General features: G+C 52.7%; 2 protein-coding genes across 3 annotated transcripts in view; one reads left to right on the forward strand and one right to left on the reverse strand.

Annotated features, from left to right (window-relative positions):
* Positions 1 to 5,007, forward strand: part of LHX4 (LIM homeobox 4) — a 38,869-nt gene extending 33,862 nt beyond the window's left edge. Inside the window, exons 4-6 of the mRNA XM_002715012.5 lie at positions 2,089 to 2,243; positions 2,349 to 2,520; positions 4,066 to 5,007. Of these exons, the coding sequence (XP_002715058.1) occupies positions 2,089 to 2,243; positions 2,349 to 2,520; positions 4,066 to 4,460 (722 nt within the window). The 3' untranslated portion in view covers positions 4,461 to 5,007. The remainder of the gene's footprint in view (positions 1 to 2,088; positions 2,244 to 2,348; positions 2,521 to 4,065) is intronic.
* Positions 5,008 to 11,929: 6,922 nt separating this feature from the next.
* Positions 11,930 to 23,765, reverse strand: part of ACBD6 (acyl-CoA binding domain containing 6) — a 205,269-nt gene continuing 193,433 nt past the window's right edge. The window contains exon 8 of one of the 2 annotated variants that reach the window (XM_051857044.2): positions 11,930 to 14,425. In XM_051857044.2, the coding sequence (XP_051713004.2) occupies positions 14,370 to 14,425 (56 nt within the window). In that variant the 3' untranslated portion in view covers positions 11,930 to 14,369. Of the gene's footprint in view, positions 14,426 to 19,363; positions 19,652 to 23,765 lie in introns of those variants that run through there. The other variant, XM_002715013.5, reaches the window with a different exon arrangement.

The raw sequence follows: 23,765 nt of genomic DNA on the forward strand, positions 1-23,765 counted from the left end.
TCTTTATTTTGGTACAGAAATTTTTGAAACCCCTGCAGTTTTTTCATGATATACATTTCCATGAACATTTTAAAAAAATATTTATTTTGAAAGGCAGAGTTACAGAGAAGCGGGGGGGGGGGGGTGTCTTGCATCTGCTGGTTCACTTCCCAAATGGCCTCAATGGCTGGAGCTGGGCCGATCTGAAGCCAAGAACCATGAGCCTCTTCCATGTCTCCCATGCAGGTGCAGGGGCCCAAGCATTTGGGCCATCTACTGCTTCCCCAAGTCATTAGCAGAGAGCTGGATTGGAAGTGGAGTAGCCGGGACTTGAACTGGCGCCTCTATGGGATGCTGGTGCCACAGGAGGATCCTAAGCTACTATGCCACAGTGCCAGCCCCTCCATAAACTTTTTGAAGACCCTCCCTCATATGCATGGATTTCTTTTTTGCACCAGAATAAATTTATCTTAGAATTCCATTTTCCATGAGCTTTTGAAGTGCCCTCATACGATTTCATATTTGCATAATTCAAATTTGTGCCAAAAGCTGTCCTAATGTAAACTCTCTAAATACAGGAGAAGGGATTGATTTCCCCATAATAGAATTTAAAGCATAGCCTTCTGGAGGTGTCCCTCTCCCCTTTTTGGAACCGATCTCTAGGCAGTGAGCCTCTGCCTCTGGGAGACAGGGGTGGGCAGGGTCCTGGGATGACAGTGGCTGTGCCAGAGGAGGAAACAGCCCACAGAGAAGAGAGGACGTTGGGCCTCGAGCCCCCTCTGCGCGTGCACAACCACTTCGCTCCTGGAACACCCCACTGCCCGGAGGGTGCAGGACTGCCCAGGGTGGCACTGGAGACGTGTGTGTGTGTGTGTGTGTGTGTGCGCGCGGGCGGGACGGGGGGAGCAGATGGCGAGCCAGGGAGCAGAGAAGAGAGGCGGGGCCAAGTTCAGACTTTTATAACAGCCCTTCAGAGGGTATGCTGTTGGTGAGCATATCCACCTCTCCCGGTGTTTAACATTCTGCCTGAGTTTCCTGCCCAAATTATATTCAAACCAGGCCAGGCATACAGTAAGTGCTTAATAAATGCTGGCTACTCTTTGTTCCTAAGAGTGAGTCTTCTTGAATGTTGAAGAAGCAGAGGTTGAGGAGGAAGGCAGGAATGTAGCAAAGATATTTTATTTTTAAAAAGATTTATTTATTGGGAAAGAGGTACATAGAGGGAGAGACGGAAGTCTTCCATCCGCTGGTTCACTCCCCAGATGGCTGCAATGGCGAATTACCGGGCCAGGCTGAAGCCGGGAGCTTCTCCTGAGTCTCCCACGTGGGTGCAGGGGCCCAAGCACTTGGGCCATCTTGTACTGCTTTCCCAGGCCACAGCAGAGAGCTGGGTGGGACTGGAGCAGGTGCCTGTTTTACCCGCTGTGCCCCAAGCTGAGCGGGAGCTGAGGGACACAGCTGGCAGCTTGACCGGGTTGGCCCCCAGGGGCACTGCGCACGGAGGGGGCGGCCTCCGTGTGGGCAGAGGAGCAGCAGGCTGTGAGGTTGGTCTGTGCAGCTGCTCACTCCGTGCCCGCCCCCGAGCGGCACACACAGCGGAGCCCAAGGCTTGTCTGCTGCGAATCCAGGGAACACTTCGTGTGTCTCTTCTTGCTGGTGCCCTGAGGGCACCTAGACGCTGGTTTTCAGATTTTGACCGTGACCCAGAGGGAGAACCTCATTTCGCATTTCCGCAGTCCTACCCACGCCAGAGGCAGACGGGTGTCGTGGGGCAGTACCCGTCCCGTTCTGTTCCTCCTGCTTCCTCTCTGGTTTCCATCCACTCGGTTGACTTCAGAATTCGCCAGTAGGCTCTGGACCAGGGTTTGATCCGCAGTCTCTGCCTAAGGGGCCTGCTGAGCGTGCAGCTCACCCAGCTGTGCGCCCGGGACGGTGGGGCAGGGGCTCGGAGGGGGCGAGGCCTTGTGGGCAAGGGTGCTTGTCCAGACAGGGACGTGGGTCCTGCTGGGCGGGGGCGGCCGGAGGGGGCCTGCGGATGGCGACCTGCCCGCTGCCCCAGGGCCCAGGCAGGAGGGCGGGCGGCCCGGTGAGAGGTGCCTCTCCCCGCAGACGACTCGGAGGCCGGGGCCAAGCGGCCGCGCACCACCATCACGGCCAAGCAGCTGGAGACGCTGAAGAACGCCTACAAGAACTCCCCGAAGCCCGCGCGGCACGTGCGCGAGCAGCTCTCCTCGGAGACCGGCCTGGACATGCGGGTCGTGCAGGTGAGCGGCCCCGGGGACTTGGACGGGGGCGCGCGGGGCGGCCGTGGGCGCGCCGGGCGGGCACCCACCTGGCTGCTCTCGCTCGCGCGCACGCGCGCACCGCAGGTCTGGTTCCAGAACCGACGGGCCAAGGAGAAGCGGCTGAAGAAAGACGCGGGCCGGCACCGCTGGGGGCAGTTCTACAAGAGCGTCAAGAGGAGCCGGGCAGGCGGCAAGCAGGAGAAGGAGAGCTCTGCGGAGGACTGTGGGGTCAGTGACAGTGAGCTGAGCTTCCGAGGTGAGCAGGGCCGGAGGCTCCAGGCCGAGGCCCCCGGGGTGCGGCAACCCCCAGGTCCTGGCCGCGCCTGCCTGGGCACAGCCCTTGCCCCAGGACTGGCGGCCGAGGCCGGGGTGGGGGTGGTGGGCAGCCCCTAGGAAGAGCCCTGCCCCTGAGCTGTGAAAGTCGGGCTCCCTGCCCCCCCCCCTTTCCTGTCTACTGGGGCCCCCTCACCGGCCCACACGGCTGTAGACCAAGGGCTGCATCCCAGTCTCGGTCCCCAGCCTCGCCACAGGCCCCTTCCCCTGGGGAATCAGCAGTGCCGGTGCATGCCAGATGGGGGCACTGGCTTCACCTGGGACACCCCTTCCCGCCCCACTCGGTCCACGCAGCGCGCCGCACACCTGCTTTGCCGCATGCGCCACGTTCCGATCCGTGCATCCGCGAGATTGCAATGACTGCATGTAATTCCTGAGAATTCCCACTTGCTGGGCCCTCTACGGGGGTGGGGGTGGGGGACCGCCCTGGGGGTGGGGCGGTCAGAAACCTGCTTTCCAGGTGGCTCTGTCGGCTTGATTGGCTTCCCTCAAGCCTCAGCTGCCCTGTGTGTTGAGTGGGGAAGAGTAGCTCTCTGCCCATCTCCGGGTGCTGCGGGCCACCAGCGGGTGCAGCCGACTGTGGGTCCTATGGGCCTTCCCCTTTAGAGGGCGTGAGCCCCGCCCCCATCCAGCTTCAGGAGTGGAATCAGGGGTGGCCTCGGAAAGACCGGGGTGGGTGTTGGTTGAGGTTGAGGAGGTCTGACGTAGGGACCGACGCACAGGCCTGGGTGGAAGCGGGAGGGGCCGTCAGGACAGAGAGGAGGGGGCTGTCCTGGGGGTCAGCTTGCTCTCAGGACACAGGGCCCGCGGACCTGATGCCCTTGCTCCGAAAGCCCCTGGCCTCCTCCGGGCGCCTGCCTCCCCCGGGGGAACGGACGAGAACATTCAGCCGTGTCCAGTGATTCTGGGAGCCGGGCCATATAGAACCCCTTGTTTCCTGGACTCCACCTGCTCTCCTCTGGTGGGGAGAGGAGTTCCTCCAGGTGGCAGACATTCCATATTTGAGCCCCTTAATAGAGTCTTTAAGGAACGAGAAGCCGTGTTTGCTTGGAGGCACTCTTCCGGGTGGACCAGGACTCTGCACACACGGCTACGAGTGGGCTGCCCCGACCACAGCCACCTGCTGTGCCCCACCAAGGCAGACAAGTCCTTGTCTCAGCTGGGAAGTTTTCAGAGTAGCTCCTGGCCGCCCCTGGCTTCCACCTGTGGTGTGTGTCGCTCCTGAGAGTGCACACGTCACCCGGGCCCGGCGTGTCTCCAGCCTCCTGGGCCCCAGGATCTTAGTTCTTGCTGGGGTTCCTCCCGTGGGTCCCCTCGGCCTGGGTTGGTCTCCGGATGCCCGGCCCGCGTGCTGGTGTCTGACCTGCGCTTGGGCGTCTGTCCTGGGCCTGTGCGTTCCTAGGTCGTGAAGGGCAGGGACCGCCGAGTCCTGGCAGTTGACAATAAACCTGCGTTCTTTTGTCCACAGAGGATCAAATTCTCTCAGAACTTGGCCACACCAATAGGATTTATGGCAACGTGGGGGACGTTACAGGCGGACAGTTAATGAATGGGAGCTTCTCCATGGACGGGACCCGGCAGCCCTACCAGGACCTGGGAGATGGGAGCCCCTATGGGGTCCCCCAGTCTCCGTCCTCCATCTCCTCCCTGCCCACCCACGCCCCTTTGCTCCATGGGCTGGATTACACGGTGGACAGTAATCTGGGTGTGGTGGCGCCCGCAGGGCAGGGAGTGAACCACACGCTGAGAGCTATGGCCGGGGGGCCCACCTCCGACATCTCCACGGGGAGCAGTGTAGGCTACCCCGACTTTCCCACCAGCCCGGCCTCGTGGCTCGATGAGATGGATCACCCTCCTTTCTAAACTTCTCCCCGCCCTGCCTGGCCTTTGGGCTTGAGAGAGAGCGTCTTCAAGGATCAAAGAGACTTTGCTTTTTCGGGATCAAAAATGTGCCGGTGGGGATTTCCATTATTTTCAATGGATGCGCTCCGCCGAGCCCCAGCAGGCTGGCAGACCTAGCTAGGGCCTGGTTTCCGTGGGGGAGGCGGTGGGCAGGCTGTGGCGTCTCCAAACCTGGCCTGGAGCTGGGAAACCCCTCGCGCTAGGGCTGCTGGCTTGGCGGCTCGCCTCCCCCACCCCACCCCGCCCCGCCCATGCACCTCCCGTCCGGCTTGTAGGCTTTGGCTGCTCAGTGCTTTGGTGGCACAAGGTGACACTGACAAGGCCACCCTGGCCCCCCGGGGACTCTGCTCCAACAGGTGCGTCTCACGCCAACGCCTCCCAACCCAGTGCTTTCACCAGAAATCGAGATTCCTGGGGCACAGGCCCTGGTGTAGAGTCAAAGCGATTTCTGGAGCAGCCCTCGCTTCCAGAATAAACACGCTCACCGTTTGGATGGCTACAGTTTGAAACTAGAAACATGCCCCTCTGCTCTTCTATTTATTTATTTTTTTCTGTGAAAACACGCTTTTTTTTTTTTTTTTTTTTTTTTAAGCTGGAAGTACAGTCCAGAGGATATTTGCCTGTATGGGCTTCTCAAGAAATCCCTTCTGTCCCCGGATCCCTGATGGCAAGCCTGGTTCTCACTGCAGGTGACTCAGGCTGGAGCCGAGCGCCCGGGGCACCACGCGGGCTGCCCGAGGAGCCCCCTGGGTGCACACTGTGCCTTTTCAGTTTGCTCAGACATTTACTCCCCAAGCCAGGCCGTGGGGTGCAAAACGATCAAAGCTAAGCCGTGGAGAGGACAGAACGACAATCAGTGAGAACAGGTGTAGGCGCCTGGGATTCCACGCGTGCAGGCTCCTAGCCCTACGGGCGAGGCCAGGCCCCGAGGCCCCGTGCTTTCGTAGTGAGATTGAGAGTCTGCCGGGAGGGAGTTGCTTTGGGTGAGTTTGCAGGTCAGGTTCCCCCTCTGCTTTGCCGTTTTCACCGGCTCCATTGGAGGACAGTCTTGGTTGCTTCCAGGAACAAGGGGTGCTGGCTGTTCTGGCCACCTCGGTTGGGAGTCGTCACTGAGGGAGCAGCCTTAGGATTGTCCAAGGGGTTCCAGGTGGTCCGTGGGCTGCCTCTGGGTGGCTGGCTGGACGTGAGCCGAGGAAGCCAGTGGCATGCAGGGACTCCCTGCTTTGAGGTTTGCAGCGCATGTTACAAAGCCTGCAGCGCGTGGTTGCCCCGGGAGGCACCAGCTCGGATGGTGCTGCAGCTCCCCCCTCTGCACCCGCATCTGGCCACCAGCAAGCTCCCCACGGGCAAACTGGACTGTAACCAGCTGGCGTCAGCCCTGCCCCCTTGGGAAACAGTGGTTGGCTGCTTCCAGCCTCTTGTTCTCTTCAACAAGACGGGCACAGCAGGGAGGGTGAGGAGGCGCTGCCCCTCTTTCACATGATGTGATGGGGCCGGAGACCCCGAGAACCCCTTCATTCTGGGGGCAGGCGGCCAGCAGAGCCGTCGGCACGTGGCAGGCAGGGGAAAGGAGTAATGGCAGGTCCCCGTTGTCTGCTGCGGCTGGACTTGAGCCCCTCTGGAATGCCTCATCTGTCTTCAGGCCGCCTTTGCTCTGATCCGTTTTGCAGTGTAGCCCTAACTTTTGGTGTGCTACAGCTGCTGTGGTCTTTTCGCGGAGTCTGCAAAGGTAGATCCTTTTCTTGAGGTCCCGCGTTCACGCTACCAGTGTGTTAAGCCCGTCCAATTTCTGTGCGATTGGGGAATGCCCTCGGTGAACCCTGGGCTGGGGAGAGGGATGGAGGCGCGAGTGCAAGGTGACAAACCATGCGCAGGAAGAGAAATGCAGCCGTGTCTTCTGAGGACAGCTTCTTAAACACACTGTCTTACAAGGCTGCTCACAACGTGCAGAACAGCTGCACTGGGCGATGACCCAGCTGCACAGCTGCCCTGGCCGGACCAGCCTCAGCGTGGCTGTGCCCCTCAGTGCCTCCTGTTTTTGGTGAGTGGTGGATAGGGCGAGCGAGCAGGCTTTTCCAGGGGGGCATCCCTGCCAGGGTGGCACCGTGTAACAGCAGTTGAAGCCGATTTTTTTTTTTTTAACACTTCATCAGACTCCCAATTCAATGCTGGGAGCCTGGGAGGCTTTGCTTGTTCACACCAACAAAGTAATTCTCTTGCAGAGCGGAGTGAGCAGTGTGGCTGGCTGGCAAAACCCTTGAGAGCGCGCAAGCCAGCAAACCGGGAGGGCTTCCTGTGCCCCGAGCCGCCTCCCTGGAGTGCAGCAAACACTGGTGCCCGTGTAGGAGCACAGCCACGGGGGTCTCGGCTTTACGTGGGCTTCCCTGCAGGTGGGGTTTCTGTCTGCAGCACTGGTGCCACAGTGATGAATATAAAACGGACAGCAACCACCATGCCGATAACATCATTCCTGCAAATTCATAGTGGAACATGAGGGAAAGAGAGCAGAAATCAGACTTTAAAAGAGCATTTGGCTGTATCCTTAAAGTTCTTTTTTTTTTCTTAAACAATTGCTGAGCCTTTTTTTTTTTTAAATTTTCATTTTATTTGAAAGGTAGAGAGGCAGAGATCTTCCATTGGCTGGTTCATTCCCCCAAATGCCTACCGCAGCCAGGGCTGGGCCAGGCCAAAGCCAGGAGCCTGGGACTCGTTCTGGGTCTCCTGCGTGGGTGGCAGTGACCCAAGTACTTGAGCCATCACCTGCTGCCTGCCACGGTGTGCATCAGCAGGGTGCTGGGACAGAAGTAGGGGAGCCAGGAGAAACCAGTGTAAAACCTAAAATCTAATAAAATACTTGAGTGTGAGGGCTGCTCTATGAAGCTCACCTTGCACGGAAGTCTAAGACATCTGTAGACCAGCAGACACATTCCCCCTGGAAGCGTGCGTTGGTTATTTTGAGCCACCTGTCTCCTGGCCAGAGGGGGCTCAAGGCTCCTGATGGGCAAAAGCCGGGTGCTGGCTGCCAGTGTGCTGTCCAGCACCCACCTGCCACACGCCGCCCCCGACAGTCTGGTTCTAACCTCGGAGATGAGGACCACACCTCCTCGGCCTGCAGGGTCTGGAAGGCCTGGGGAGGCTCGTTTGTAACCATTGCACTTTAAAAACTGGAAACTGTGAGATGAAGACAAATTCAATTAAGCGGAAATGAGTTTTGTTTTATTGCCTGCTGCTGAACGGCTCTGGGCATGCTGGAAGCGAAATAAAAAGCACATCCCTGGCTCTCTCTCTCTCGGACTGGTCAGCTGGCCCTTGCTGCAACTGCTCTGGCACAGTGACCACAGCCAAAAAGAGAGAGCTCAGCAGTCATCCCATCCACACCCCGCTTGGTAGGACCACACGAAAAGCACAGTTTCATGCTGCTAGCTCTGGTGAGGAGGCAGCGGCGGGCCCGGGAGGTGTGCCAAGCGCTCCTTTGCCGCAGGAGGCAGAGCACAGGTGGCCAGAGCAAGGACACCCCCCCACGCGCCCCCGCTGCCCACCTGGAGACGAGGACCCCCGTGTACTTGCTCATTTGAGGACTCTGCTCAGCCAAGCAAGCCGGCTCAGGGCTCAGGGGCCCGGCAGCCGTTCTGAGCTCACGGTCAGACCTCAAGGCCCCGGGGGCCCCCGAGCCCTGGACTGCTGCCCTCATCCCTCGCACTGTAAATTTTGTACAGTTGAAGAGAAATGGAGTCTCGTTTCCTGGGAAAAAGAAAGAGGAAAACAAAAGGCCCCACCCGTCTTTATTTATTGCCATGTGACTTTGGAAAACAAGCTGGTGCGTTGTCTGTCTGTGCCTCCTGTGTGTTGGCATGAGATGTGTTCGGTAAGCCTGTAAAATAAACACGACGTTCTTTAGAATCTGGCGGCTCCGGCTTCTCATTTGGTTCTCTGGAAGTCTGTCTGTCTGACGTCAACGGAACAGAAAGCTGAGCTGACATGGGGTCCTTTTATCCCCACAAGGGAATCAAAAGACGGCTCTGCAGGCAGGAGGACAAGTACTTCCGGCCAGGAAATGGAAGGGCGCCGGGAGGAGGGGCTCTGGGCTTTTGAGCGACTTCTTGGACAGGATTCCCTGCTCCGAGACTAGGCAGCGGGCGGAACAAACTCAGACCACGTAACTGTCAGCTATTTATCCTGTTGCATCTTGTTTTTAAAGATTTATTTGAAAGGCAGCGTTACAGAGAGAGGGGGGAGAGGGAGAGATCTTCCATCTGCTGGTTCACTCCCCAAACGGCTGCAACGGCTGGGGCTGGGCCAGGCTGAAGCCAGGAGCCACAGCCAGGTCTCCCACACAGGTGCAGGGGCCCAAGCACTTGAGCCATCTTCTGCTGCTTTCCCAGGTGCATTAGAGGGTGTGGATTGGAAGTGGAGCTGCTGGGACTCAAACCAGCGTCCATAAGGGCTGCTGGTGCTGCAGGTGGTGACTTAATCCGTTATACCACAGGGCTGGCCCCTATGCTGTTGCATCTTAAAGCTGTTCACACTGAAAAATGTTCTCCCTAGAGACCACCTGCAAACGTGCCTGTTTGGGCGAGGGGGAGAGGGACATCACCTGCTGCCTGCCACGGTGTGCACTAGCAGGGTGCTGGGACAGAAGTAGAGTAGCCAGGAAAAACCAGGGACCTCAGAGTCCCCAGGGCCTCTGTTCAACCAGGGAGCGTTTCCTAGGAAAATCTCTGTCCGGTGTTCTCTCTGCAGCAGACCCAGTGTGCGGCTGCGGAGGCTGGAGCAACAGAGACTTTCGACTAAAGATGACCGTGATGCAGCGTTTCCGTAGGGCCGGGGTTCGGCTGGGCAAACACCAGCAGGCGCCTTCCCCGCCAGTGATGGGACAAGATCCAGATCCACCCGTGTGGCCCGATACAGTAGCATGTGTGGAAACTGGACTAACAGTGTAGTTCCGCACACAGCCAGCCAGGCTTCCGGTGCCCGGTAGCGACGTGGCCTGGGGCCACTGCGGACAATGTGGCTGGGACACATTTCTGTGCCGGTGCGTGGAGCTGACGGAGGCTGCCAGGCTGTGCAGGGTAGCTGCTCGTTACGCTGGGGTGCCTGAGAAAGGCTCCCGGGACTCCGCAGCAGCGGCAATGCTAACTTTTCTGCCGTCTGATTTTGCGTGAGTCCCCGTTTTCTCCTTTCCAGGGCACAGACAACTTTGAGAAAAAGAGAAAAAGTGCACGCTTCGGTGGAAAGCAGGAGGCTCTGGGCCGTGTTCTCTGTCCAGCGCTGCCACCAGGCTGTCGCGACTTAACATAAGTCCTAGACCCACTCTGTGCCCCAGTCTTTCAGGGGAGCCCCCAAGCCCTGCTGTCCTTGGCTACACCCCCCTGGTGACCTGCCAGGGCTATGTGGCAAGGGAGGGGGGACATGATGAGGGCATCAAGCGAGAGGAGGGGTGTTGGCAGGGGACACGGGGCGCTGGGCCTCAGGACTCCTGTGCTTTGCCAGCTCAGTACCTTAGTGATTGTGGGGACACTGACATGGCTCCCAAGGGCCCTGCTGCTTCTAAATCTGGGTACTCCAAGGGTGCCTGAGGATTCGGGCCACTATGCACTCGGCACCACGTCACTGGGTGGCTGAATTCATTGGGCATGTCTTAGGCCCCTCATCCTCCAGCCTGCCTGTCTTGAGTCTCCCTTCCCTCCTGTCTGTTCAGCTGCTTAGAGGAGAGTAAAGGCAGGCCATCCCCGGGCAGAAGGACTCCGGGACCCACTTGGGAGACTGCAGGGAGGCCCGGCAGGCAGCGTCTCTACCGCTTTCCTGTGCTTTCTCTTCGGGCCCAGGGTTCCACTCGGTGCACATCACTGTGGAGAGAGAGGAAAGGCCAGGCGGCGTGGGGGCACCTGTGGTTTGTTGCTAAGCTAGAATGAAATCGTGAGGATGCTGTGTTGGCACGTGTCTCCTTACATCTGCTGTTCGAGACGGGGCTCTGAGGGTCCCCCCAACAGCCAAAGGCCAGCTTCCATCTGCCCTCTGCAGGAGCTGCTCCAGTGTTTCCATCCAGAGTGCCTGGCGCCTCCCCCGGAGCCCCGAGCCCGGCTGCACGGCGAGCACTGGCAGGCCTCGGCCCCGGCCAGGACTTGGCCCAGGGCAGCCACAGGGGAGCAGCAGCCGGGCCAGTGCTGCTGCACGAATGCCCGGAGTTGGGAGGGAGGGGAAATCCGGGTTTATGAAATGGGCCAGGTCCTTAGGAAGAGGGAAATGTTTACTATCGTCCTTCTGAAAGGAGTAAGGAAAAGAAACCATCAAACTATCACACAAATAAGCAGGGGTCTTTTAAGTGACGAGCGTCTGTCCTCGGTGCATTACTCACAATGGTTCAGCGGAAGCAGCTGTGGGCCTCCTATGTGGTGTGGGTCTCTGAGAGCCGACCTCGTCACTCATCTTCTTATCTTCGCCAATGTGATCTCAGGGCATCCTCACAGTTTCACCCTTTCCTTTCGCTGGCCCTCAGACACACAGAGGGGACGTGGGAGTTATATACCAATGGCTACGTTATTTTGTAATTCAACAGAACAGGCCCCAGGCTGGACCGGACAGGAGCACACGTTCCCTTCTCCCCACGTGGATGTGCCGTGGAAGCGGCCCTAGGGTGGGGGACAGGCTGCCCTGGGCCTGCCCCGCCGGCAGGTGCCACAGCCACTGCCCTCATTTATTTATTCAAGACTGATCTTTCTCTTGCTCGCCAGCCCTGGCCCACAAGCTCCTGTTGGCTGGGAGGGGCTAGGGGATTTGGGAAAGGCTGGGAATTGCTTTCTGAAAGATAAAATATAGATCCAAAAAAGTGGTCTTGGCACACACTTGAGTTGGAAATAAGCATTTTTTTTTAAAGGCCATTAAAATGGTAAATAGGTTTCAACAGATGGCTTCTGCACAGCAGTGGGAAGCCCAGGCAAGGACTTCGGGGTTAAAACTCGTATTTTAGTCACCTGGGACTCGTTTATTATCCCAGAAAAACAAACATCCATAAAGTCGACAGCTCTCCCTCTCCAGTGGAGTCCTTGAAGGCTGCCCCCTCACTGGCCAGCTGATAGTGACCTGGGGAATTCACAGTCACTTTTCTGACACCTGTCAAATGCAGAGCTTAAAGCTCACTCGGGCTGGAGGAACACAATAACCAAGAAACTCTATTACTGGTGGGCTGGGACTTTACACTCAATATGCGTGCTAGCGGTTGTTTTTTTTCTAAATCATTTTAACATTTAATGCTTCTCAATTAAAGTGATTTCCTGGAGTGGATGCCAAGCTTCGTTTAGAATGCGCATTAACCACTTTCTGTATCAGTAGTTAAAGGCACTGGGGGATTTAAACAGCAATCCACGAGTCCGCTCAGTCAAGGTTTGGCGGAATAAAGCAGATTATAAACAATAATATATGTCTTTCTCTTCTTTTTCTGGAAGGGGTCCAAACTCACAAACAGAGCTAAAGTGCTATAAACATGGCCAGGACTAAGCTTTGGGCTCACAAATGTACTCCATGAGAGCCACGCGCACCAGCGGGGCCACTTCTTACTCTGTGCGCACGCGTGTGTGTGTGTGTGTGTGTGTGCGCGCGCGCGCATGTACTTTCAGAGAGCTTTTCATTACAACAGAGTGTCCATCAGCTGAACTTACCTTCCAAACATTAAAATGGAGACCATGACGGCTGCACAAATGGGAGAAGGAGTAAATGCTGGCTGCAGCATGGACGATTAATCTGTGGCTGCTGCCCGGGGCAGCCCGTGGGAAGCCACCTCTTCACCGCTCTGTGCCGCCAGGGTCCCGCCCGCTCTGCCACTGCACTCAATGGCTTTAGGTTCAAGTGGTCATTTTTCCTGCTGTAAAAGACCCCCCCCCCCCCAAGGTGTCTAGCGTTCAGAGGCAAATGCCTCTCGTGGGGGCAGCTCCTCCATGTTTCCCACCTGGTTTTTAATCTCTGGGCTCATTTGCTGACTCATGCCCATTCTTCCTAAGACACGAGGAAGGACCCCAGCAGGGAAGAGTCTGTCCTGAACATAGACCAGCACGTGTACTGGGACACCTCGCCCTGGTTCCGAGGCCAGGAAGGTTTCTCTGCATTGCAGGAGGGAGGCCTGCAGAAGTGACCCCGTGCACACATCCCCAGAGGAGGGAAAACCGTCAAATAATGCCTTTACTTTGTACCCGCGTCAAGAAGAAGCTACATGACAGAACACAGGGAAGAACACTTTGAGACCTCACATACAAAAGTAAAAATATTAAGGAAAAAGCACGAACTCCCGACACCTATGTTGATCCATGCAAGGATCATGCCTTTCTGGGAGGACTGTGACAAGAGTACTTCAGGGATAAGTGAATAAAGATCAGGTGAAACAGCTTCCCTTGGTCAGTCTTTTCAAGTAATGCATAGTTGAAAAACTGATCCTACTTGGCGTATAATGAACGTTAGCTGCTAAGTAGACCAAGGGGGTTTTTTCCCCTTTGAGTCACACACTACGCTTTGACCCCAGATTTTGATGAAGGAACTGACTGGTTGCTGAAATGACTGAAAGCGTTCAAGGTCAAGCTCCAACGATGATCACACTCATTTCCCAAATCACAAGCCTACATGGCACTGCACTAAGGGCTAAGGAGAAAGCCCAACGGGTGTGTGCAAAGTTCACAGAGGTGCGTGGCATTGTGGGTAATGCTGCAGCCTGCAATGCCGGCACCCTGAGGGCGGCACTTCATGTCCAGCTGTTCCACTTCTGATCCAGCTCCTTGCTCATGGCCTGGAAAAAGCAGCAAAAGATGGCCCAAGTGTTTGGGTCCTTGTCATCCACACGGGAGGTGCAGAGGAAGCTCCTGGCTCTGGCCAGGGCCCTGATCCACCCCGGCTGTTGTGGCCTCATGGGGAATGAACCAGTGGATGGAAGAGGTCTCTCTCTGTTTCTCCCTCTCTCTCTCTGCCTTTCAAATAAACAAATCTTTAAAAAAGAGAAAAATGCCAATTACTTCTACTTTTACTATTATTCCAAAGTTCAATGAAGATTTGTTTGAATAAAGCCCTGCTGATAATTCATTGAAGCTAACAATGGTTGTACTATGTATTATTTATGTATTACTAAGAAAAAAACCCCACTGCCAATGCAACTACAGTACACCACTGCTTGAAAAAGTCATCGAATATTCGATATATTAAAATCCAATGTGATAAAAGAAAAAAATATCCTATGCATTTCAGAATTGACCAACTATAGTATAACTACTGTGAAAACATTAACCCAAATCACCTTTAGAACTGGGATCAGAAAATCATTCATAACAAGATCATCACATTTAAACAACATTTTCATTACTGAGTTGGAGCTAGTGGGTTACGCATCTATGAAGGTAATTTCTTAGGGCTCTGAAGTTTGATAAAAGCTTTCATTTTCAACTTGCATGCGAAGTGTGGAGTCTCGCGTTCATCAGTCGCAGCCGTTTTCTGGGACACGAAGCCCTCTGCACCCCACGCTCAGCTCCGCCACACTCACACGCCCGGCTCACTGATCTCAGAGCTGCGGTGCTGTACGTGCAGTGACAATCCACACACACGCAGCTAACCCTGGCAGGAAGCTACGAAGTCCCTATTTGATAGAAAGGTTCGCTGGGTTATAGTCACCTTTTAGCTGGGAAATGCTGACACGTGAAAAAAAGATGTAATAGATAGAACTGCACATACCACACCTTGGCTGTTACCCTTCTACCTGACAAGCATGAGAGAGAACAACATGTAGCCAGTTGGCTGACTTCTTCCATCTTCATCAGACATAGTTATAATAGGCTGAAAAGTCACGATTTTCTATGAGCCTTTTCAAAATATCTCATGTGACATCTTGAGAGGTCACATTTAACTGATGGATCCATGCCAACGGGATGAGGCCATGGTAAGCTCTGAAGAAACACCTGTCGGTTGAATGGAGGAAGAGTTTCGAACTCTGGGGCGCCGGGCGATTTTACTAACCTGAGGTTTGTGTCTGAGATTCCTCCTCGTGCTGAGGGTGGCGTTCATGCTACTTGTAGCACTATCTACTCTATGCGGCTGCTGTGGAGGGCTCACAGATGAAGTCATGCCTGGGAGAGCATTCTGAGAAGTCAGACGGGCGGGGCACACATAGTCATGCCTCAGCAGCCACAGGGAACCAACAGCGTGGCTCACTTCTGCCCAGCAGCAGGACTGGAGGTCAAAGGGTTGAGGGCCCAGCTTCTTGGCCAGTGCCCCTAATGATTTCCCTCTGCGGTGGGGACCGAGAAGCCACAGTCCATGTGTTCACTGAAATCTTGGCTACTGGTTTTTTAAAAAAGTGCCTTTCCCATTCCTCCAAACAGGCATGCAACACCCCATCTACATCATGTGGGAGAAACTGAAAAACGGGGTTAAAACTCTGACAACTGGGTTACCGAGACTGATCATTCTTCAAACAGCGCGATGAGGAGCAGAAAAAGGCTCTGAGTGGATCCACAAGCCCACAGAACCGTGGAGGGGCTCTTCAGGGGGACCTGGGAACTCCTCAACATCCCGAGTCCCCTGAGATAGGAGGGGATGGGGCTCACGGTCCCTCCAGGCGACCTGGTGCTCTCCAGGGGTAAAGGACGGTGTGTTGGAAGGAGGACTTCACAAGGGGTCTGGGGACGCACACTCCTTTTCTCTTGTTGGCCTGCGTGGTGGATGTTTCTGATTCTCTTATTCCTCACGTTTCACCAGAGTACATCACTGCTGTGAGAGCAATAGTGACTTCTGGATGAGGGGACCGCGGGGAAAGTAAATGACAAGCAGGAGTCAATATCAAAGACAGAACGAGGCGCCAGTGGTGTTCTGTAACTTCAGGAATGGAAATGAAGAGAGAAAGCAACAGATCTCCTTTTTGTTCCCAAGGACACAGGGAAATGGAGCCAGGTGTGTTTCTGTGTGCAGATATACCTCAATGGAGTTGGCTGTCACAACAAGAAATACAGCAGCGAGGCAGAGGCAGAGGCTTAACCTACCACGCCACAGCACCGGCCGCGGCAGCTCAATTTTTAAAATGCTCATGAGCACTGAAAACAGCCTGAATCAAGGATGAAATGAAGAATTCCGACTCGAGCACACAGTAAAGGAACTGAACAATTATTTACTTCTTATTGAACCATAATTGGAAATGAGCCTTCAGAAACGGATTTTCTGTGATGTTTTCTTTTTTCTCTTTTATTTTTTAAAGATTTATTTATTTGAAAGGCAGAGTTACAGACACACACACACACGTCTTCCATCCACTGGTTCACTCCCCAGATGACTGCAATAGCCAGAGCTGTGCCAATCTGAAGCCAGGGGCCAGGAGCTTCTTCCAGGTCTCCCACGCGGATGCAGGGGCCCAGGCCTTGGGCTGTCCTCCATTGCTTTCCCAGGTCATAGCGGAGAGCTGACTCTGGAAGTGGAGCAGCCGGGACTAGAACCAGCGCCCATATGGGACGCTGGCACTGCAGGTGGCAGCTTTACCTGCTATGCCACAGACAGGCCCCAGCATTAGTTTTAACAGGCTTAATTCCCTTTATTTTTCTTGTGTAAAACCTTACGCTGTAGCTGCAGCTGGAGCTTGGGTCCTCTGCACAGAACTCTGGTGAGGGTCTTTACAGGAAGTCAGCGACTTCCTGATAGGGAGACTTGGTGAGCCCTGCTCAGAGGTCAGTGTCAGACAGCTGTGGGTCTGTGACATGGCATCAAAAGCAGCCTTGGCAAAGTTGCCCTGTGGTGGCAGTGCGGCCTCAGACTAAGGTACAGCCATCACCAACGGCAGCCGGCAGCAGCAGCTTCTTGGGGACAGAGTCTAAGGTGGCGGGCATGAGGCCACAAGCGCAGGGCCACAGCGGCAGGTAACCTCGCAAGGCACAGTGTGGCATTTGCCAATCTTGTTCCCCCAGTAGCCTCTCTACTTGGGCACAAGGGAGAGCTTGGTCAGGATGACGGCCCCACGGATGGTGGTGGCCACCTCTTTGGAGCACTCACACCCAGGCTGAGCTGCCCACTGGAGTCCCAGCACATCTGTTTGGGAGGCGACACAGTTTTCAAAAACTCATCCTGGGGGCTGATGTTGTGGCATAACGGGTTAAGCCACCTCCTATGATGCCAGCATCCTATATGGGCACTGGCTCAAGTCCTGGCTGCTCCACTTCTGATCCAGCTCTCTGCTATGGCCTGGGAAAGCAGTGGAAGATGGTCCAAGTGCTTGGGCCTCTGCACCTGTGTGGGAAACCTGGAAGAAGCTCCTGGCTCTTGATCAGTATAGCTGTGACTGTTGCAGCCATTTGGGGAGTGAACCAGTAGATGGAAGATCTCTCTCTCCCTCTCTCTGTCTGTTAACTGCCTCTCAAATAAATAAATACATCTAAAAATAAAAAAAATTTAAAAATCTAAAAAAAAAGAGACCAAGATCCAGCGTTCTCTGACATTCATGAATGAAACCTTCCTCTTAAGACACAAGTAGATATCACAGATTATTATACAATAGTAAGATTTTTGAAAATTCAAGTACTTGTGATCAAAGAATAGAGATTTTGAAAACTTATTTTAGAATGTACCTGATGGCTATTTTTAGTGATAGCTTTGAATGTAAAATTTAAACCTTTAAAGTTACTAAAAACCAAAATATATTGTTTAAAACAAAGTTTTAAATGTGGCAAAACAGATAATAAAAAGGGCCAGTGCTGTGGTGTAGTGGTCTAACCCTCCACCTGTGGCTCCAACATCCTGTATGGGCACTGTTTGTGTTCTGGTTGCTCCTCTTCCCATCCAGCTCTCTGCTAATGTCCTGGGAAAGCAGTGGAAGATGGCCCAAGTACTTGGGCCCCTGCACCCATGTGGGAAATGTGGAAGAAGCTCCTGGCTCCTGGCTTCAGACTGGTCCAGCTCTGGCCACTGCGGCCATCTGGGGAGTGAACCAGCGGATGGAAGACCTTTTTCTCTGTCTCTGACTCTGCCTCTCAAATAAATAAATAAAATCTTTAAAAAAATTGTTTGAGAAATATCAAAGTCAAATTGTAAAATGGAGATAAAAAGGAGTTTCTTGATGGCTTCTTGCTTACACAACTACCTTAAACATCTGAAATGAATAATTTTTGATTTGCTAATATCCTAAAAGTACATAAGATAATATCAACTAAAAACTGCATGCAATATCTTGGTCACTGTTACTATAATTAATGTAGAATGTTTCTTAAAAACCCATGCAACTGAGTGGAACATGGGGGAGGAGAGCTAACCAGTAGGTTGCAGTGCAGTTAGGACGGTGTGAAAGAACAGACAATGAAGAACAAACTCTTAGAATTGCAGTAACACGCATATCACTCCCAAAGATAACTCAGAGATTATTCAAAAAATGAGTCGTCTTTGTGAATGGTTTTGGTTTACAAGACAGAAAATAAGTGAGGCTAGAAAAATCACAAAATAAACATCATTAAAATATGCCTTATTTCTGTTCCGGAGGGTCTTGTTCCAGAAAGACAGGTCGGCTTAAGCTGATGCAAATCCTGTCCACTGGTGAGGGCCCCACTAGGAAAGTTTACTCCTGTCGTCCTAATAACACTTGCTAGAAAAATTATCTTTTGAATGCTTATCTTTGCATCTCGACTCACTTCTCACTTTAATTCTCTTTAACGACAACTATCTACTTGCTTTTTAAAAAAGGTTTATTTTATTTACTTGAGGGGCAGAGTTGGAGAGAGAAATAGGGATAGAGAGAGGTCTTCCATGTGCTGGTTCATTCCCCAGATAGCCACATGGCCTGGGGCTAGTCAGGCTAAAGCCAGGAGCCAGGAGCCAAGGAGCTTCATCCAGGTCTCCCAGGTAGGTGCAGGGTCCCAAGCACCTGGGCCATCTTCTGTTGCTTTCCCAGGAACATTAGCAGGGAGCTGGATAAGGAAGTGGAGCAGCCGGGACTCGAACCAGAGCCATATGGGATGCCAGCACTGCAGGCAGTGGCTTTACCGTTATGCCACAGCGCCAGCCCCTCTATCTGCTTTACATACGAAGTGTCATGGAATCCCCCCGATGAAGTTCTTGATGCTTAAAGGGGAAAACAAGAGAGTCAGTTTCAACAGCAGCATGTTCTTTCAACACTGTGGCATGCTTGTTTGTGTTTCCAAAACAAAATAAAAGCTGTTCTGGTATGCAGCAATATCTTCAGCAACAAACCAGACAGCCCCAGAGAGACCTAACAGCTCAGGCCTGAGCTTCTTCCAGAGATTACGGCGACGCACGGCAGGGACACCACAGCCAACTCTGTCAGGGTCCTGCCGAGATTCTGTCCTTGTTTTGAGGAATCCTGACCCAGCCAACAACGAATTCTCCAGAATCTGTTTTAATCCTAGAGCGAGGCCACTGAGTAGTATTTTGAAATGCCCAGGGTTTTGAGATTTTCAGTAAATCAGGTTATTGTTCAGATTTCTACACCCCTCATGTGACAAAATCCTGCCTTTTCTTCCGTGTTCTTTTTCTTAACACCCTTCTTTCTTATCTTCCCCATTCTGTCTGCCAAAAGAACAGACATGGTAGCTACCTATTCAGACCAGCCGCACATAATATTACAAGGTCGTTTGATCACCGCCACATCGAGACTTCATGAAACTTTGCCCAATCATCAGTAACAGTGCTCTTGGTCACATTTTGCTTCTGCGGGATTTTTAAAAGAGCGGCCATGTTTAATACTGTGAAATACGACCTGTCTCCTCCTTTCTCCACCCTCCGGAGCAGTGATAAATTCCAGAGCACGCTCAGCAGAATTGGATTATATTATGCACAGTACACACGCTCACCACCAAAACTCACTCCGGAATGTATGCACGGAGAGTGAATTGCTGAGACTTCAAAAATCCCAGTTCGTCAGAACTGATTTTATTAGCCAACGCACACCAAAGACGGGTGGTAAAGAAGCAGTATTCTCGCAGCTTTCATTCAACACTGAAGCCCTACCCCATTACAGACTATGCTTTCCCAGTCTTTTGGTTAGGCCTTGCCAGCCGTGTGCCGCTGCAGCACCGAAGAAACCGCTTTGCAGCCCGTCACCTCTTCCGGCAGGCAGCCGTCCTGGTCTCGGAGAGTGGGGTCAGCGCCAGACTGGAGCAGCAGCTCCACGATATCCAGAAACTCACAGGCGGCGGCTGAAAGGAAAATCAACAGACAGGGAAGCAGGTTCACCGTGAGCCAGGGAAAAGGCTGGTGGCAAGGCAAGTGCTGAGCGGTAAGGAGTGCCTATCTACCGGCATTCCGCTGAGGACTGTGGCGTCATCACACTGGGCCTTCACATCTTAGGAAAATCAAACACAGCTTTTTGGCTGCCCACAAACACACATGAACAGTTTTTTTTTTTTTTTTTAATTGTGAAGCTTCTTCCTTCTCTTCTTTAAGGATAAAGGGAAATTTTTAAAAAAGATTTATTCTTTAAGGATAAAGGAAAAATTTTTTTTAAAAGATTTATTTATTTATTTATTTGAAAGACAGAGTAATAGAGAGGCAGAGGCAGAGACAGAGAGAGACAGACAGAGAAAGAGAGAGATATCACCCATCTGCTGATTCACACCCCAAGTGGCCACAACTACTGGAGTTGGGCCAATCTGTAGCCAGGAGCTTCTTCCGGGTCTCCCAGTTGGGTGCAGGGGCCCAAGGACTTGGCCCATCTTTCACTGCTTTCCTAGGTTCATTAGCAGGGAGCTGGATGAGAAGTGGAGCAGCCGGGACTTGAACCAGTGTGCCCACATGGGATGCTGGCACTGTAAACAGCAGCTTTGCCCGCTACATCACAGCACTGGCTCCGGAAGTTTTTAATTTTTAAAAATCATTTATTTGAGAGGTACACAGAGAGAGACCACTTTCATCCACTGATCTACTCCTTAAATGTCTGAAAGGGCCAGAATGGGGCTGGGCTGAAGCCAGGAGCTCAATCCAGATCTCCCAACCACTGGAGGACATCACTGCTGTTGCCCAGGGCTTCCATTAGCAGGAAGACACAGTCAGGAGCCAGAGCTGGGTACTGGGCCCAGGTACTGAAATATGGAATGAAATGTCTTAATGGGAGTCTCAACTGCTAGGTTAAATACCTTCCCCAAGAACCTGTCTAAAACAATAAATAGCACCAACAAGTGTCCCTGATATATCCTTGGCATAGGAAGGGGGGGGGGGTGGAAGGAGCTACAGATATCAAGAGTTATTATCGGGGCTGGCATGGTGGCACAGTGGGTCATGCTGCTACCTGCAACACCAGCATCCCAAATGGCAACTGGTTTGTGTCCCAGCCGCTCCACTTCTGACCCAGCTCCCTGCAAATGCACCTGGGAAAGCAGCAGAAGATGGCCCGAGTGCTTGGGTCCCCACCACCCATGTGGGAGACCTGGAAGAAGCTTTTGGTTTCTGACTTTGGCCTGGCCCATACCTGGCTGTTGCAGCCATTTGGGGAGTGAACCAGCAGATGGAAGAACTCTCTTTTTTAGTTTTTTTAAAAGACATCAAGAATTTGGCATGGGATTGCCTCAGGATGGACAAAGCACAGGGTTAGCACAGTCACCTATTCTGCAGATGTATGGATACGTAATTTACGACAAAGCTGCATCACTGGTCAGTGAGGAAATTAGCTCTAATAATTACATGGTGCTGACGCCACTGGGCTAAAGGCAAAAATAGGCAACTCGTGGAAGAGGAAACATAAATGACAATGAACATATGAAGAGGAGCAACCACACGTGAGCAATCAGGAGATGCAAAGCTCTGAGAATGCCAAGCATTTGGAGGACCAGGGCAAGGCACCGCCAGCCCCAGGCTTCTGAGAGTGTTCACTGGTGTGGATACTCTGGACAACTTAGTATTTCAGACTGCACAAAGCCTCCAACCCTGAATCCCACTTCTAGTTCCATGCTCTACAGAAAGCTTTGCAGGTGTTCTCCAGGAGGTATTTGCAAGATGTACACAGCAGTACTGTTCACAACAGGCCCCAAGGTGAACAATCCAAATGTTCATTAACACTAACATGCCAAAACAGAACACAGTTCACTTTAAAATGAAATCCCACACAGCACTGAAAACTAATGAACTACAAGTTCACCTAAAATGGATTTCTCTCTGAAACAATGTTAAAGAAAAAAAGTCAAAAGAATACACAGGGTATGATTCCTTTTAATTGAAGTTTAAAAATAGACAAAATTAAACACTGTTGTTCAGACTTCCAAGTACGCAGTGAAACTTTAAAGGAATAATTAATATAAAACTTAGAATAGTGATCCAGGACGTGACAGGAGAGCCATGTGCCTGCAGAGCTACATACAGGGGTTTCAAAGATACTACTGAGGAGGTTCTATTTTATTTACTTATTTTAAAAAGATTTCATATCTGAGAATTAGAGTTACAGAGAAAGAGGGATCTTCCACCTCTGATTCACTTCCCACATGGCTGCAATGGACAGGGATGGGCCCAGCTGAAGCTAGAAATTCCACGCAGGTCTCCCACATGGTGGCAGTGACCCAAGTCCTAGGCCATTGTCTGCTCAGGCAGGAAGCTGGCCTGCAAGCAGAGCAGCCGGTCTGCAGCTGGTGCTCCCGTCTGGGACGTGGGATGCTGCCATCACAAGCGGCAGCTCAACCCAGTGCATGCTGGCCCCAAGGGTTTATTTCTTAGGTGGTGGCACCTTTTTCTAAGGCCACATTTTAAGTCCTTCATGTAACTATATATTCTTTTGTAATGTGGTACAACAATAAGAAAGTTCCAAAGAAGGGAAGGCCGGCTCTGGAGCTTGATTCCACAGCCCTTTTACGGAGTGCTCTCTGCACTCTACCGCTAAGGATACAGGGACGGTTTCTCTCGAGAACCTATACAAATTTGGAAACAGCCCACTTTAATACAAAAGAACGATAAACACTATGGCAGAGACACACACACTGCAAAGGCACTGGAGAAGGCAGAAAGTGGGGGCTTAGGAAAAGCACACGAGCTGGTGTAGAAGCTGGCTTTGCAGAGTAGCATGAAATCCTTTGGCCACTGCAGCGGGAAAACACACCAGCAGAAGCAGGAAAGTATCTGCTGACTCAGGCAGTAAGAGCGAGCAGAAAGCAGACAGGCAAGGCTGGCAGCGTGGCGCAGGGGCTGAGCCAATGTCTGGTGTCTGCACCCATCTGAGCACTCGTTCTGAGCAGGGGCTGAGCCAATGTCTGGTGTCTGCACCCCATCTGAGCACTCGTTCTGAACCAGTGCTGGCCGTTCCACTTCCGATCCAGCTCCCTGCTAGTGCACCCGGGAAGGCAGCGGAAGATGGTCCCAGTGCTTGGGCCCCTGCCACCCGTGTGGGAGAGCTAAACGGAGTTGCAGGCTCCTGGCTTGGGGAATGAACCAGCAGATGGAAGATATCTTTCTATCTCTGTCTCTCCCTCTATCTAAGTCTGCCTTTCAAACAAATAAATAAATCTTAAAAAAAAAAAAAAGTAAGGAAGGAGAGAGGCTGGATTGAAGTCAAAATCATGTACAGTCTTGACTGCCATACTAAGAAGTTTGGGTCTTACTGAGTGATCCACAGATAGGAACAAGGAGGGAAGTGGCATAATTCAGCCTCCGTGCTAGGATGGTAATTCTATAACGAGTGACTGAGGGAGCCAAAAAATTTGTGGCAGGTGAGCCAATTAGGAGACCGTGGTAGTCCCTTAGGGTCTTGAAAGTAGCCCATGTCAGCAGGAATATAAAGAAGGGCATGAATAACGGAGCCATTGAAATTCAAGTAGGACACAGAGCAAAGTACTGGCTGTGCTGCAAGAAGTGAGGCAATCAGAAGAATCAAACGTGACACCCTGTTTCCAGTCTGGGGGACCACAGATGTCTGACATTATCTCTAAAATCAGGAACTACGGGCAGTTGTAGTCAGCTGGGTAAACCGCCGCCTGCAACACTGGCATCCCATGTAAGCTCAGTGGTGCCAGGAAACAGCTTTGTTGGATACGCAGTAGGTAAAATGTGAATCTGGAAACAGCTCATGCCTCACACACTATTCTCTCTATCTGCACTGTGTAATGTGACTTCCTGAAGACCTATCTTTTGAGCTCAGAAAATTTAGCAATTTTTCTGGACAGTTTTCTTTCTTATTTTCATTTATTCGAAAGGCAGAGAGACAGAGATTGACAGACATAGATCTTCCATCTGATGGTTCACTCCCCAAATGACTGCAATAGTCAGGGGTGGACCAGGTCAAAGCCAGGAGCCTGGAACTCAATCTGGGTCTCCCATGGGGGCGGCAGGGACCCA

Source organism: Oryctolagus cuniculus, chromosome 7 (assembly GCF_964237555.1).
Source record: "Oryctolagus cuniculus chromosome 7, mOryCun1.1, whole genome shotgun sequence".
NCBI lineage: Eukaryota > Metazoa > Chordata > Mammalia > Lagomorpha > Leporidae > Oryctolagus > Oryctolagus cuniculus.